This window comes from Lytechinus pictus, chromosome 10 (assembly GCF_037042905.1).
Source record: "Lytechinus pictus isolate F3 Inbred chromosome 10, Lp3.0, whole genome shotgun sequence".
Taxonomy (NCBI): Eukaryota; Metazoa; Echinodermata; class Echinoidea; order Temnopleuroida; family Toxopneustidae; genus Lytechinus; species Lytechinus pictus.
The window spans coordinates 6381439-6399247 of NC_087254.1; the positions used below are offsets into that span (position 1 = coordinate 6381439).

General features: G+C 35.2%; 2 protein-coding genes across 2 annotated transcripts in view; one reads left to right on the forward strand and one right to left on the reverse strand.

The window, feature by feature from the left end:
• The window catches only part of LOC129269659 (kinesin-like protein KIF19), a 37070-nt gene extending 30779 nt beyond the window's left edge, over window positions 1-6291 (forward strand). The window contains exon 19 of the mRNA XM_064105903.1: window positions 1100-6291. Within this exon, the coding sequence (XP_063961973.1) occupies window positions 1100-1296 (197 nt within the window). The 3' untranslated portion in view covers window positions 1297-6291. The remainder of the gene's footprint in view (window positions 1-1099) is intronic.
• A 1084-nt stretch (window positions 6292-7375) lies between these two features.
• Window positions 7376-14808, reverse strand: LOC129269783 (decapping and exoribonuclease protein-like). Its single transcript, XM_064106112.1, has 6 exons — window positions 14379-14808; window positions 12302-12510; window positions 11140-11392; window positions 10058-10196; window positions 9253-9338; window positions 7376-8270 (listed from the first exon to the last, which is right to left on the reverse strand). Exons 1-6 carry the CDS (start codon window positions 14684-14686, stop codon window positions 8111-8113), a joined length of 1155 nt encoding a protein of 384 aa, XP_063962182.1. The 5' UTR covers window positions 14687-14808; the 3' UTR covers window positions 7376-8110.
• Window positions 14809-17809: the final 3001 nt, after the last annotated feature.

Here is a 17809-nt window from a genome sequence, read left to right on the forward strand (position 1 = left end):
TACACAACAGTAAAAGTGTGTATGAGCATTTTTTTTTTCCATAAACTGAAGCTGTAATAATTTGGGTCTCTAGCTCACAGAACAAAACTGAATACACTCACCTGTCTTCAAGTGCTTGATACAGAAAATGGTAGTTCTCCAAATGTGCAAAAGGGGTTCAATATCCAAATCACATCCAGATCCTGATGGTACGGTGTCCGTTAACAGAAGTGCGATGTTGATTTACAGAATATGGGGTTCACCAAGGTCATCAAGGTTATCAAAGTGTTCTCCTAATTCATATTACACAACTGTCACTTGGATAACACAAGTGATGGACATTTTAAAATAGATATCAGAAGGATGAAACTAATAGCCGTTTCTCAATTCAGTATGATGAAGAATATAACTGATGAAAATCCAATGTGTAATAATCCACAGTAAAGAGTCTCTTGCTCAGTTGAGGGGCTGGTAAAAATCCTGTATTTCCACACTAGATGAAGTCTTCCTTATCAGTGCAGTGAAGTATGGTTGTTTATAATGATATTTTTTTCTGCTTAAGTTTAATTGGCTGTTGGTTGCTTGGTGAGCAATACATTGGGGGAACAACTGCAGGAGAAACAGAAGTTATGCATTCCTTGGCTGTATGAGTTGAATGAATTCTTTGCTGTTATTTAACAATGAAGACTAGACCGATGGTTGCACAAAAGAATAAAGTTGAATGATATGAAAACTTTGAAATGTAGATCACCTGTCCAGGGCATGATCAAAAGAAATAAATTGTTGATCAGGCTACTTTTAAAAAGTACTGCTAGTTGATACAAAACAATTGAATAACAGCACAATTATGAGAATTGAAAAAAATTTAGAGGTCAGGCGAGTATTTTTACTGTCATTGTCAAAAGTACTTTGGACAGTATATTGTGAGTTTTTTTTTCAAACCAAGGAAAAACAATTATGTTTGTTTAATATTTTCTTAACCTGCATTCGGTTTGTTTGACAATCTCAAAATGATCCATAAAATGAAAGCTATTCAGGCTTTATCTCTGAATATATAAAATATATTATTAGAATTAATTCTGTATTTTTCTGTTTGCTGTTAACTTCTTCCCCACTGTAGGAGCCCAACCATCCGGCGTGATGTCGAACCACGACGCGCTCTCCGACAGGAGCACCCCCATCCCTGCAACCAAACCCGCTAGGGGTGGCGCCCCCGTCAAGCCCGTCGCTATCCCATCCCAGGTTCGCAAGGGAAGTCTCTCGGTGTCGGGGCTGGCCGTCCCACGCAAGACCGTCGGCATCGGCAGGAAGCTGTGAGCGGGGTCCTGGGTGGTGTCTTTAGAGGCTGAAATCTGTAGCTTAGTTTGATTATATTCATGACGTCGTCACTGCCAAAGCTTCAAGGCTGTCTAGTATTCAACCAACAATTTGATTTTCGCATAACCAAGCAATGGAATGAATGAAGTTTTATGAGAAAGAAACGGCTAGATAAAACATGCACTCCATGGTCATTACAGATCACTCCACTGCCCTTACAGTTTATTTTTGTACATGATGTCATCACTGCCAATACCTTCAATGCTCTCAAAGATTCACCCAACACATTTTACGTAACCAAGCAGCGGAATAATTCAAGACTCATAAAAAAGAAACTGCTACATTGAGCCCTATGCTCGTTACGGATCGATCCACTGTCCTTACAAATCACGTGCGTAGCTTGAGGATTACCCAGTTTGAGATTAAATAATTGGACAGAGTGTCTTCGAGTCCTGTCCACGACCACACAAAGATTTTTCCCTGAAGACGAATATGTTGCCCAGACATTGATATTCTACGGAAGATGAGTGGATCAGATCAGACATGTTCTGATCTGGCTGTTTTACATTTTATACCTGCACCTGATACAGTCCTGCCAACCAGTACGTTTTAGCCGTATTTAGTACGTTTTTTTTTTTTTTTTTAATAAATCGTAATTTATTGAGAAAAATGATCTCTATATGTCTCTATTTCATAAAACGTGCACAAATATGGTTATTAGATCAATGTAATTTCAGGTAACTTTTTTTTTTTTTTCAATCATTTTGTTCAAACCAGGGTGAAGATATACACATGTTTTAATGTTTTTTTTTTTCATCTGCAAGAGCAGTGCGCATTTTAGCTTGCATGCAGCTTGAGCGCCGCGATGAGCGAGTGCGCCAAGCATTTTATTATGAAATACACTTTTTGGGGGAAAAATACATTTTTTTTAATCACAGAATACAGTTTTTCATTCCCAGAGGTTGGCAGGTCTGCTGATAAGGACAATGATAATTCATGATAGACAAATGATTTCTTGGAGTCATGGAGCATACATGGTCGCTACGGATCACAATCGATATCCCTCAATTGTCAATAGTACAAGTATTGCATGTACTTTAATCATGGAACAACACTACTAGAATAAATTATTTCTGGATTAGTAATTTTGATCTGTATCAATACCCAGGATAATGAAAGAGGTTAGTTTCATAATTACTTCTATTTCAATGTATTAAAATATATTGATATGATGTAAATGAAATATTGATGATTGCCTTAGAGGCTTTAAATCTATAGTCTAGCAATATTTATGCTTCAATGCGATTATTTGTAAAAATAAAATATGACATAGAATGTCATTTTGATTTAAACGTTTATTTCATAATAGGAGTATTTATTTGACTTGCTCTCGGAACAAAAATATATGAGCATGATTTTTTTATGATCATTGTGTGTAAAAATGTACAGTTTGATAATTTTCATTCTTTTTTTGAATGATCAGTATAAGTAATTTAGCAGACGAGTCTTTCAAACTTTCCAAGGAAAAATTCTTCTCTAAAAATGAAGGCGTTTCGCCTTCCTGTCAGTGGCTTAGAACAAATGTGCTTTTTTTTTTTCTTTGCATCTAATTAAGATTTGTAATTTAATCATATTCACTTTGCTTGCTTAATACTGAATGAAATTATACGAGGTATGAATTCCTTGGCTTGTGAAGGTAATGCAAAAAATGCTATTGACTTTTTATTCACTTGCCAGAGATAAGAATTTATTTGAATGAAATGGTTTAAGATTAGAAATGTAAATGTCTTTGAATGGAATCTTCCTGTCTCGTCTTGCCTGTATGTCTGTGTTTGTAGAATTCTTGAGCCAGCCAAGTACAACATATTGTAGATATTTTTTTTTTACTATTGGTCCATGTAATATGGAAAAATAATTCACCATTGTTCCAGATAAGATGTATAGAAATAATTCACCATTATTCCAAACTAGATGTAGACATATATTTCATAATTCCATGTGAGATATATAAAAATAATTCATGTTTTTTCCATGTAGGTAATGTGGAGAAGTAATTCACCATTATCCGATGTAAGACATAAAGAAATAATTCACCTTTATTCCATGTGAGAAGTAAAGTAATGATTAATCATGATTCCATTTAAGATATAAAGAAATAATTCACCATTATTCCAGGTAAAAAGTGAAGAAATAATTTGTTTCACCATTAGATTTTATGTGTTGTGAAGAAATAATTCATTTCATGTTAGATTTAAAAAAATAGGTATGTAATTCCACGAAGATGATAGTTATTATTATTATTATTATATTACTTGGCCAATGGCTTTTATATTATATTAATTTGGTCAGTAGGGTATACTTTTGTATCCTTTCAAGTTTCAAGCAGATTTCCAAAATGTTGCAAATCACGTTTAAATACGATTTTCTGTCCCGAAAATTCTAAGATGTAAATTAAAAAATGAAACGCAATCCTTGTCGGCACGGCATTTCCAGTATTGTACTACAGCAAATTATTCCAATAATTCTTCCGCTATTGATATAATATAATCTGATTCTAGGAGTGATTAGATGTTAGAGTTTCTCTTTTATATCATGAAGATTCCATTGTAAATTTGTGTAGATTTAATCTTTTTTTACGAATTAATAAGATTTAAACCATGATTGTATTTGTATTTAAAACAATTAATTGAACACGACTGCATGAACTTTTTGTATCTATAATTAGATGTTCATGTCAGTAATTTTTAGCCATTCTCTTTCTTTGCTGCTTCCGTTCTTTATCATGGTCTTTAAAGTGTCTTCTAAGTCTTGTCATCCCACTTTGACTTTTTTTTTTCTATAAAAAAAAAACAGTGATTCCAATTCATGTTTATTGAAATCATACACTATACCTTCAAGTACATCTATGTTGCTGCATTATTGTTGCTTAGAAGAAGTTGTTTCTTTTAAAAAAATGGTCTTGAACTAGTACTAGTATCAACATTCCAGATTCTTTGTGTGTGTGTTAATTTGTTAGCCTTGAGCAAATACACAGGCTACATTTCAATGTGTTCAGAGATAAGTTTCAGTTGTGGACGAGTACCATGTTCCAGATCTTTGAGTACTATAACTATGTCAGTTAGAGTGATAATAAGCTGATATTCATATTGTGATGTGTAATTCATAAATTTCAAATGCAACATTCTAGTGAGTGAAATTGGTTCAGAAATGTCCACATTGTCAAAGACAAACCTTTAGTTTTGCCAGGAGTTGTACCCTTTGAAAGTCATTCATTTGTAAAAACCAATAGGATTTCAATTGATTTGGCATGTACATGTATGCAAAGTCTTGTAAAATAATGTGCAGAAAAGTACCGTCGATAGTGTCTGTGGGGTTCCAAAGAAAGTGCCGATTAACATGTGATCGCTTGAATAAGTTTATTGAAATTCATCAGAAAACAAGAATTGACTATCAGATGATTTCTCGATTGGATCTTTTCATGTAAGTGATAATGATAATATATGGTAATCCATGATAATGATAATTCATGATAGTACTAATCTATTATTAATCATTTTCACGACAATTTTTCATTTACTGCCACAACTGAACTTATCTCTAGAGTATGTACCATTTAGATTAGCAGTAGGAAAACAGGGTAGAAACGTCTTTAACTCTTATCATTATATTCAGCCTTTGAAATCGTAGTGTGACATTACACAGCAGAAACTCCTAGTAAATATATTATGGATGTTGTATACTAATTCAGTAGAAAACATCAATAAATTTATTAATTCTTGCATTTAATTTGATCTTTTTTGCAGTTACTTGGAATATCTTTTGTTTTCATATGTTCCATCTTGTTTTTTCCATCTAAAATAAGCAGCATTTTTTTCCTGGTGCCTTAAAACTATGCCTCTTATTTCTTCTCATATAATACTTCCATACTTTGGTTTCCTCTCTGTGATTTCAAGATGTGTTGTAAGATTTGTATAAAATTATAAAAATTGAGCACACATACCGTAGTTATCAGGAGCGTGTGAAGTTTGATCGACCCATTTTTTTTCAGTGCCAAATGGATGACAGGTCTGTTCATAGCAAGTGATGTTTTTAAGGGGTTGCTTTGTGACGTGTCTGATGAAAACATAGCAAGATTTGGGAATTTCATTTGGGTTTGTGAGTACAGTAGTTCGTGTGAGGCTTCCATTGTATTGGAAACTTTCACTTTTGTAATAGATCCTGTTTTATATGCTATAATGGATCGAGAAATTGTATTGCTTGTTTTCTTTATTTTTTCTATTGCATCAAATTTATTTCACTCAGGTAAGAGATATTTCTCTCATCACTCTCTTTTCTTTGTCCCTTAACTCTTTATCTTCTACTCTCACTAATTTGCATTGATACTTCATACATTCTGTGAATGTTAAACTGTAGATTGTAAATGAATAATAAAATTGGGGTGATTGAATGGTAAGCGCAAAGTTCAACTTTATTTGCAACAAACATTAAAAAAAAAACACTTTCACTTAAATGCAATCTACACTAAATAGATTCGTACTCGTAGCTTACTTACTTTTTATACTGAAGTATTTTAAAAGGTGATCATGCTGCAACGATCATGATTTTTCTGTTCATTTATTATTTATCTGGGCCCCGTAACACAGAGGTTGGTGATTAATCGCTAAATGAAATGGCCTATCAAGACCATCCTTGCATGCGCATTTTGCTCAGGAGACTGGCTATATAGGAACCAATCTGAATTGCTCTTTCAAATTGGCGTTTCGTCGCTAACCTTTGTGTTACGGAGCCCAGTCTTGATAAAACCCAAGATCAGGCTGAATCTGTGTGAAATATATTCATGTAAAACTAACTCTACAAACCTGTACTCTATCGATCTGTACTTAATCAGTATTAATCACTAACTACTTTCGTTAGTTTTTATCAAATGAATGAAATATACATATGTTCGATGTGAGAATGTAAATAGTAATGAAATAAAGAGAGCATTTCATGGAATTGTTTTCCTTTGTTACTTTTTTTCAGCAGCCCTGCAAGATCTCACTTGGTGATATAGTTGGTATGATGGTATTAAGAATTCTATTGGCACATTGATTCGAGGTGAAGAACAATTTTGATATAAATTTGAGAGGAGAGTTCGAGAGTGAATTAGATTAAGATAGAAAATAGGGAGAGAAGAGAGAGGAGTGAAAGAGAGGAGAGGGGAGAAAATTGAGAATTTACCAAAAGAGAGCGAGAGAGGAGAGGGAATGATTGAATTGAGTGTTGAAACAGAAAAGAGAGAGAGAGAGAGAGGGAAAGCAGACAAAGGCTCTTATTCTGAAGTCGGGATTGATTTAAACTCTGGTCTAAAGATGTGGTTTAACTATGGGTAGCAGTGGCGTAATGAGCCCAACACTTTGAGGGGGCTCGATATAAAAAGATGTGAGTGAGCAAAAAAATCAAAAAATCCAAGTTTGTGATAGATTTTGACATAATATTCAGAAAATGTCATATTTTACCCTTATCCCTTTCCTTTTTTTTTCTTGGTCTTAATTTTTTTAGGGGGGGGGGCAAGAGTCCCCCATTTGTACGCCAGTGATGGATACTCAGTCAAGTGTGAAATAAATCTTTAACAGTAGAGGTTCAATAAATCAGCTCATTAAACTCTCGAATCATTCTTAACTGTCTTGGAAGGGTACATGAGAGACCTGTCTCTACTGTAAATAACTGAGAAAGGGTAGGCCTACAGTAAACATAGAAAACATACCATGTAAACAAGATTGGACATTTTTGGCTTTCCATAATTGTAGCACAGTGTTAGACCATGTCCTTAGTCAAACCACCTTTCATAATATGGGCCATATGACGTAGAGAGAGAGAGAGAGTGGCAGAAAAGGCACGAGCTCTCCAATATGGGTACTATGTTAACAACATCTATTATAGACATCGATGGTATATATATCACTAAACATCACCAAAATTAAATTAAACAATATGGGTACTATGTTAACATCTACTATAGATATCCATGGTATATTTATATATATATATATATATATATATATATATATATATATATATATATATATATCACCAAACATTAAAAAAAATTAAAGTAAATTAATTGCACATAAATTATGGGTTATGATATATCACCAAGCATCAACAAAATTAAATTAAACAATATGGGTACTATGTTAACATTTGCAATAGATACCCATGGTTATGCTACATCATCAAACATCAAAAGAACTAAAGTAAATACTTGCATATAAATTTACAGGTTATATGCTACATCACTAAATGTCAACAACATTGAAGTAAATAAATAAATTGCACATAAACGATAAATACGGAGAGAAAATGGTGGTAAGGACAAATATTAAGTTATGAGTTATGAGCATGAAGAATAGAAGAAATGCGAACAATTCGCTATTAAAGTGCAGGGCATATTGTCTAAATATTGAAGACAAGCTGTGGATATGAGCGTAACGTTTATACAAAACAAATAAAAATACTTCAGAGTTATATTTTGTAACTCTAGCAACACATGAAACCATGAGGTCACATTTTATATTATATTAACAGCACCATACTGCTTGTAGGTTTCTCGTTGTATTGTAAATATTTCAGTCTTCCCTCCATCGTGCATGCATGTAACCATCGTGTATGCGATTCAGTGTTTATATTTCAGGACGTGGTGAAAGTAACTTCCACCTTTAAGATACGAGGTAGGCCCCTATCCCTATAGAAAAGCCGATCAGTTTCTAACTAGAAATAAAAAAGCAGCCTTATCTTGAAGTTGTGTTAAGTTCGATAGCAATCACCACGATGGTTACTTGAAATTGAGTACCTCCCTGATGAACCAGTCCTTCACGATCCTGTGGGAACCACGTGCTAGTCTCTTCACCGTGAATGTCCGACTGCAGAGTTTTCCCGCCAAAACTGGATATGGCGCGCTCTCGACCTCTTCCAACACGAGATGAAAGACGGCACTGAAATATAGAAAAGAGAAACGGTGAAATTATGACGTAGGAAAACTCCCTGAAAGGGAAGTAGAATAGTTAATGAAAAGAGATTATTTTTTTTAAGACGGGCGGGTGTCGATATACTCCTTAAAAAAGAAAAACATGCATTAACGAAACAATTTAAGAAAGGAAGAGAAGAGATCAGGAAGAAGGAAAAGAAAAGGGAAGTAGAATAGTAAATGAAAAATGAATAATTTTGTTTAAAGTCGGGCGGGTGTCGATATACTCCTTAAAAAAGAAAAACATGCATTAACGAAACAATTTAGGAGAGGAAGAAGAGATCAGAGAGAAGACAAAAATAGATGGAATATATATTAAAAAATACACAAATGTTAATTTCGCATTAGGAATGACAGATAGAAAAGAAAACTTAGAACAATTGACACATTTTAAAATTGTATATAATGCCGAGACAAGTTGAATAATCTCATTTGCCGTTCAGAATAAAAGCAAGAAAACGCCAAACGAAATTTCAGTCACCTACCAGTGTTTAGATTAGAGTAAATATAATAATTCAAATTAAAAAAATTGTTGCCTTGCACATAATTGTTACAATATCACTGCGGTTAAGAATTTTTTTCACTTTTACCGAGTTTAGGTAAATTTCAAAGTGTTACACCCAAAAGAGGTAGAAATTACGATAATAGGGGTTCTATAAAAAGGCACCGATTTTAACTATCGGAGGAATATTGATAATTATGAACTTTTGAAATTTTAATACCGAATTACTACCATTTCTACCATTTTCTACAACCCTTTCATCCAAACTCCAATCCACGATCAAACGTGTCGTGTACGTTGGTTAAATATGAATACTATATGCATACTATGAAAAGTTTCCACATTTTGTGTTTACGCATAATACGAGTTGTTCTTAGAATGAATAAATAATCAACAAACAAATGATATTAAGTCAGACAAAGTCGGACGAAGCAATCAATCTACCTACCCGGCGTCGTCTTCTGCCACCAGCCGAGTGATTTCAGATAGAAGCGTCTGCATCGTCCTGTAGTATTTAGCAGGTTTCCATGTACACTTAGAAATAAAATCAAACAGGGCATATTATAGAAACTGTTAAAGACAAGATATCGATACGTAAGGATGATAACAAATACCAATGGCTTTGATGATTTGTTTTTCTATTTTCATTAATTTGAAGAAAAAAATCGGTTTGAAAAAGTGCTTTTCATTTTAATCAATTCACAAAAAAAAACTCCTAAATTATACCGTCAAAAATATAAAATCACAGAAATTTAAATAAACTGAAGAAGAAAAAACATAGAATTCTTTATGAATTCTAATTCATAATTCATAAAGAATGCGATATAAAAAAAATTATTATGAATTAATGTGGTATCGCCAAGAGTGTAGCAACAACTAATTGTTCGTCTTGCGTCCATCTTCAAAACATTAAAAACGTCAAAAACCAAACCATTAGCTATTGCTTAGGATATGAAGAACGCGATTCAATGAAACGTCGAATTTCACGGAACCAAACACAAAAGATCAATAAACGACAATCCTCAAGAATTTCCGAAAATATGAGTAAAATTTCAAGAATGTATTACCAAGACTGTATGATCTATTTATTCTGTCAGTAGGGAAAATTAGTCTTTGTCATCTAATTTATATTCCTCGGAAATGTAAAATTGTGAAAATAAAGAAGTGCATAGCTATCAAACGAAACCATTTCATACGCAAATAGACCATCATACGTTTTTAACAGTCGATTATAAATATTATCTGATATTTACCAAGGGAAAGTCAGGAATGTCTTCAGTCTTGTATGTTTCCACTCTCGTGATCACGTGACGTTCATCGTCCCGCCAGCCCAGGATCACACGTGGGATACCAGCAATGTGGTTCTGAGACCAAAACTGAAACAGCTTCTTCCTTTTTGATGAAATTCATAGAAAGTCTGATTAATTTCATTCATCTTTTAACACGTTTTTAATTCGATTTTGAATATTTTTATTTCACTAACTCCGAGCAGAACACTGTAACAGCAGCGAAAGTTAATTCGTTGTGACCAATACATTTATTTTATTAAAAATTGAGCGAAATCAATACATTCATTGGCCATAAAGAAGACAATTTGTTTATGATTAAATAACCCAAGATTAACTAACATGGCGTCAGAGTTACTAGGTAATTTCCTACACATTAAATTCCTATCAAAATTTGTTCGGAGGGGCGGGAATACCGTTTCACCAAATCAACATAATGACATCAACACACAATTAACTGACACAAAGGTAAAATAAACGATAAAGTAAGAAAATGATTAGCAAAATTAATTATGTCTACGAGAACTAAACACAGAGTTCAAGATGGTAACATTTTTTTAATGATGAAAATCTAGGTGAATGAATTTGGCCGATGAAAATGTACATGTATATGGGCGGGGAAAACTAACAGATAAAAAAAAAAGGTATTAAAGATGATAATAATAAAAGTGATGACGATAATAATAATAATGATGATGATGATAAATATACTACTACAAATAATATTTAACAGTCCTTATATAGCGCACATCGCATTATGATATAAGAATCAAGTGTTGTAAGTAATATTTAACGACTTCTGCTCCAATTTTTTTCAAATTTAGCCAGGCACAATTACGAAATCATCTGTTACTAAAAAAATTCAAGATGAAACGAAAAGCATAAAACATATAAAACAAATACAAACGACACTTAAAAACTTTGAAAAATTAATCTTGTCACTTCAAAATGAAATAAACTTCAAACTCAATTTAAACATATGCATATATACTAACGAAGATTTTACAAGCGTTAGCTTGTATACAAATCATATCCTGAAAAATTCTAACCGGAAGAAAGCCTTTGAATATTGCAAGTCGGTCAATGCGTTGAAGTCTCTGGCCGTTCTGATGTTGACATAATTGAGATGATGCATTCCACGATATGTTGATGAAATATCTGGATTGTGTTTGAGTTCGGCGTGGATCTCGACGCCGAAGAGGACTTTGAAGTCGCCGCCGCATCGTGCCGCCATGACGGCCTCGTACGAGAGGTTGTCGTTGATTGGTTGTGTAGGTTCTGGCGTGTCCTCACTTTCTTGGACTGGAGAAAAGAATAATTAGCACTGTTAACAGAAAGAATTAGTGGAGTTTCTTCTTGGTGGAGGTGTCGTGCGGTGTAGTGGTTCAGTCTCTTGGCTCTTAAACCAAGGGTCGGGGGTTAGAATCCCACCCGGCGCTAATAATGTCCTTTGGCAAGGCACTTATCTACGTTTGTCACTCTCCGGGTCACTCTCCACCCAGGTGTTAAATGGGTACCAGGTAGGATGTGAAGGTCAATGTGATTAGATTGGCACGAGCACCAATAAACGGTTGCCTGGCCAGGATACTCCCCAGGGAGTGAAGATGGTTCACTGTATGCGTGGAACAGTGATAGATCCTTTTACCGGGGTATTAATAATTGCAATGTAAAGCACTTAGAAACCAACGTATGAAGCGCTACATGAATGTAACTTTTATTATTATTATTTAAAGAATCGTGCATGCACAAACAATACTTTCGATTTTTTTTTATAAAGATTACAAGGATAATAAGAGAATGCAAATTATGGCTTGAATTAACACTTTCCGTAAATATTGAAAGGCCTACGTCTTTGTTGGGGGCGTTGTAATGAACTTTCGATCAATTGCTAATCTATTTTAGGTTCCCAAATCAATCATAATGTCTTGCAATAAATTGCAAATTTGTGATAGATTGTCGATTTGTTTCATGCAAACAAGGAGTCCAAACTTATCTGTGATAATTGATCTGTAAATTGTAAAATTGCAACAGAAATATTCAAATTGATTGCAAACATTTCCTTGCAATATGGAAAATGGAAATGATATTCATAAAAATCATTCAGACAGTTGGCCTACACAGTTATGACCATGATGGCAGATTAACAATGAACATTGCAAATATATTCTTGTAAAACCCGCCCAAAATAAGATCCTACAATAACACACTTACCACTGCAATACTGGGCAAACTTTTTCCCGCTGTACATTTGAGTGCCATCTGGATCGTTGGGATTGTCTCGCCGACCCGGCAGCTCGAGCTGTTCCAGATAGTAAGTTCCATTGAAGAATGTAACAAGATACTCTGTGCGATCGTTGAGATGGGGCGACTTGAAGAGGTCGTGCAACGCGCCCCTCCGGGTGACGAAATCCATGGCCAATCTATTTGGGTATAACGAGTGAGGTTGAAATTGTATACCATTTTGAAGAAGGGGTAGGGGCGGGGTACTGGGGGGAGGGGGCAGGTGGCACTTGTCCCATGCAAAATGTCCATTTTTCAAAATGGAAAATGCCCTTTTTTCAAAATAAAACATGCCCATTTTGAAAATGAAATACCGGTACCCTTTTCGAAGTAAAATACATAACATATGTTAGGCTAGAAAATCACCAAATTTTTGGCTCGCGCTCGCATCAATTATTGTACAAATATGCTTAGCGAGTCCAGTTTTCAGGTGGAATATCAAATTTTTTTGCTCGCATGTTGCACTCGCATTAATTAATGTTTAGTAAGGTACTCATGCTGTTCATGGTTACAAAAAAATGCCTAGAATATCAAATTTTCAGCTCGCGTTTCGCGCTCGCATTTACTCGATTGGTGAGATATGAATCATATTCATGTGTGACTAAATGTAGTTCTTTATAGGTTCCTTTTCTCGTCAGTATATTATAAATTTCAGCTTGCGCTTCGCGCTCGCTGTAATTCCTTAGTTAGATACACAACAGATGATCTGTTTCATGATTACAAAAACTACTCGGAACGATCAATTTCCATGTCTTAACATGAAATGTCCAAAAGAAATCACTTCGAAAAGGCTTTGCTCAACTTAATTACTACAAAACACTCAACTTCACGCAGATGATAATCCCATGGTGAAAACATCCGTTTGCACCAAAATGCCCATTTTGACATAGGCCTATATGTTTTACCCAAAACACACGAAAATATGTTCCGCCGCCCCTGAAATGTTATCAATGAAAATGATAATCTTTTGGAATATAAGAAAGATGCAGTAATCTTACAAACAGAAATTTAAAAGAAGCGATATTGTAGAGGGGGGGGGGGGGCTTAATTATGCAACTGCAGCCTCTGAGTCTGCGTGAAAGACTAGTTCAACTTCAGGGGCACGTTCCATAAAAACTGACAGTTATATTTGTAAATTTGCCATTATTTTAACTTCCATGGAAACCTTGATTTTGATTGTAAATTGCCAAAAGAGCAGTTACCAAAGTATCTCTTAATGAAACGGGCCCTTGATGTCTTCTTTGAAAATCATGGATCATTCAACCTAATATAAATTGACCCTAACAAAGTCTGACAAAGGTACATAAATATGAAGAACAATATAGACCCCCTTTTCTCTCTTGCTTATCATTTTTTAACCGAAAAATATTTCCCGTGAGTGATAGCTATGCCTAACTTTTTTTGCTCATTATTTTTTATTTCAAGTGGATTTTCTTTCGGTAAATCATGCATCCGCCCCTAATTATAGGCCTACTTCTATATAGACCCATGTTTCTATTCACTTTAAAGATATTGTATTGATCAACATTCACAACAGTAAACTATTTATTCGAGGGAACCATTATTAACAACTTATAAGCTATGCTTTCCAATAGGTTCCCATTTCATTCCATTATGTTGTGTTATAATTCGCCTTATTTTAACTTGAAATGAAATAATCAATCAACCAACCAACCAATCAATCAATCAATCAATCAATCAATCAATCAATCAATCAATCAATCAATCAATCAATCAATCAATCAATCAATCAATCAATCAATCAATCAATCAATCAATCAATCAATCAATCAATCAATCAATCAATCAATCAATCAACGTAAGAGTTACATAATTTTTGTTCTTCCGATTCAAAGTAGTAAGTAGATAATGATCAGTAGAGTACAAAATGCTAACAATAATTAAAAAAATTGAGCTTATAATGCATTCGATTATCAGATAAATATATTATGAGAATTCAAATTAGACTCAACCGAGCTTCTTCCGAAAGTTTCTAAAAGCACAATACCTTTTTGTACCATCTTCCCGAGTCTCCAAGATCTTCCTCCGTTGCAGCTCATCTTGGTGATCACGCATCCATCTCATCAAGGCATCCAGCGACTTCACTTCGGCGCCACCATCCCCACGGTCGCGGTCAACAAAGTCCGAATGACCTGGAAGAAGGTCCAGCTTGGGCCACGGTCCCGGATCGACGAAGAATCTACGATTCCTGTGATCGTTGCAGTAGTTCCGATTTTCATCGAGAGAGAAGTTCCCGAGGTGGACGTGTTTGGAGAAGCCTTCAATGGCGTCCTTTCCCCACTTCTTGTCACTCATTGTTGCATGGGGTTACTTATTGCATTCCTCTAAGAACTGAGTCTAATAACAGTGAATATAGCTATTGCTATTCATGACAACATTCGGTTTCATCTGAAGGTTATTAATACTCGCACATTTGAATGATTAGATCACAAACACATCGCAGAGCTCAATGTAATCTGAATGCAATGGACGACGTTGCCTAGCTATTCATGGAGTACATTGAGGAATGTTATTTACAGATCATCTATAGATGGGACACAAAGGGCATGCACTGTCTGTGATGAAGTCTCGTAAAATTAAACCAAGTTCTATCCGTGTTAAAACGGTCAAGTGGATGTTATTCAATTGTAAACTTTGCACCTGTCGCTATTCGTATTCGATCAGTACGTCTAGCAACAACACCCCACCCCTCCCCCCAAAGAAAGGGAATCCTTCAGTATTGGCAAATGATTTAAAATGAAATCAAGATTGTCCTCTCTATTTTGATACGTAATATGATATATTCAAGTATAGATGGCTTGAATAGGACTACCCTGCTTTTTATAAAGAAAACATAAATAAATAAATGATAAATATACGGAGAATTTATAAGCGATGAATGCCTCGATCATCATTGTAATTTGTTTTGTACTCATTGTTTAGTTTTGAGAGTGGATTCAGATTCACCTGTGAATTTAATTGCGCTAAAATGGTTTCTGCCACGCCTAAGTCGACCTTTTCATGTAATCTACCATGCGTGAACGATTCCATATTTGGTACAAAATAAGAAATTGCTTTACGATAGGACCTGGAAAATTCGTAATAAAAACATTACATAGATGATGTCCGGGTTTCTTTCAACCGACACCGGCCCGGTTTGTTAATTAATTTGTGTTGCTGTTGCTTTTTCAAAGATTCTTGGAAAAGAAATTACATGAAAAGAAAGACTTTAAAAAAATTAGAAATACTAGTAAAAAGATATGTATTAAAAACACACATGTGAACCAAAAAGGGTATATAGAGATCTATACTTATAACTGACCCTATTTTTTTTTACAATTACACCACTAAGAATCACTTAAAAAAAATTAGGATTTCATTCCCCCTGTGTAGGCTATCCCGGCCGTGATGGATCTCCGGGCAATTCAGGGGTTTGTTTAACCCCCCCCCCCTCTTGGACTCCCTAAAAAGGAGACTGGAGAGGGGGGGGGGGGATAAAACTCCAACATCCCCGCCCCGCGGGCCCCCCCCCCCCCCCGACGAAGATCGCAGTGGCGGATCTATGAGCGGGTAGCCTATAATCATGACCGTTACTTGTCTTACTATTAGACAGTCCAAGAGCTTCTAATATATATACGAGACACAAATAACAATTTAACATAATTTGACAATTTCTGACTGAAGCTTTTGGTCTCATAAAATGTGGACCTAGATCTACCATCAACTTTTGGTACCATTATTAATTTCCGCTAAACTAGGCCTACGTCTACGATCCTAGATCCTCTCTAGACCAAAAGCTTCGGTCTCTGTTAAAATCTATATCGGTATCTGTTGTTCCGCTGAACTCCGTTGGCTTCACTCACCAATTACAGATTTTTTTAAAAAAGTTTAAAACCTCCTCGAAACATTAACAGACGGCTGCCAGCTGTCTAACTTTAGATACTGTCGAGTGTCTAGCCATGGTGTACTACCCGGGCGTCCGATTAAATTAGTGTATTACCGTATATTTTTGGAGAAAAAAAAGAGACGAACGTTGGCCCTAATAAGTAATAACGTTAAAGTTATTAATTAATTAGCCTACCGTTACATTTCGTCACAACAGCACTGTCAGCAGCACATCATTCGACATCTGATAAATCAATTCTATCCTTTTCGAAAAATAAGCTCCAAGTGCAGCCTGAGCATGGCCAGTCGTGTATTTTCAATGATATCTTTGACTTATACACAAGAATCCTCGAGTCGTACGGTACTATACTAGCTATAGGCTTAGCCTACTAGTTACTAGGGAGTTTTCCGAACCTATCGGTGGTTTCATATCTTACACAGATATCGGTACCGGTACGTGGTCTATGCATGACGATTCCATGCACCGTGCACTTGTGTACACATTGTTTTTGGTTATAACGCATATTCATAGAGATGCATTAGTCTCTAAACTATGTTGTAAAGTTTGAAACTGTGATGTTCTTTAAAATTTTGATGTTTGGGAACGCATGGACGGAAAATTGCTAGCGGCCTAGCGAAATAACCGGGGAAGGGGGGGGGGGGGGGGTGGATATCTATCAGATGAATTTCGATGTTCCAAAAATAAAATAATAAACAATATTTTTGGGTGCATGTGCAATACCGCCATATTCTCCGACTCCTCCTTTATAATATGATCCTTTTCCAAAGGTTACCAGATTACCATCTGCTTAAAAGAGTTTCGGGGGGGGGGGGGGCTGCCATGGTAGACGTATTGCGAAGTGAAGTAATTGAAGTCATTTTTGGAAATAAATGAGAAGAAATCGCTTTAAATATATATATATAGGTCCCAGTTTGTTATACCCACCCCAAAAATTAATTAAGGATTTATGGTAGATCTTTCTATCCCTTTTGCATTGCCATTAGGTTGAAGAGGGGGGGGGAATCCCAGTTTCGTCCTGCAAAGGGCTAGTAGAATATTGAATGTTAAGAGAGAAGAGAATTTAAGGGGAATGGAACTTATTAGATAAGAAATAGGCCTAAAGTATTATTTCAATACATTACAATGAATCGAAATTTGTTAAAAAAAGGCTGTAACACTGAATCACTCTTAAAGCAACATTTGTTTTGTGGGTGAAGCAGGGGGGGGGGGGCTGCTACTTGGGGCAATCGCTAATTACCACCATCATTATTATCGACTCATTTCTTTCTCTATAATTTATTCTCGACCTGTGCATCCATTATTTATTCAATCTCTTCATGAGTTCATGTAGCGGTGCCGTTTTAATAAATTTAATGGCAGCTTTTTGGCATATATTTTTAGTTCGTTTTAAAGGATTTGAATAATTTGAAAAATATTTTATATTTCAAATGGTTAATTTGTATGGTATTTTCCACTCATGTCATCCACCTCCCCCCTCAAAAAAAAAGGTAAAAAGTCGGGCATTAGGCATACTTGGTTAAATGGGGAAGAAA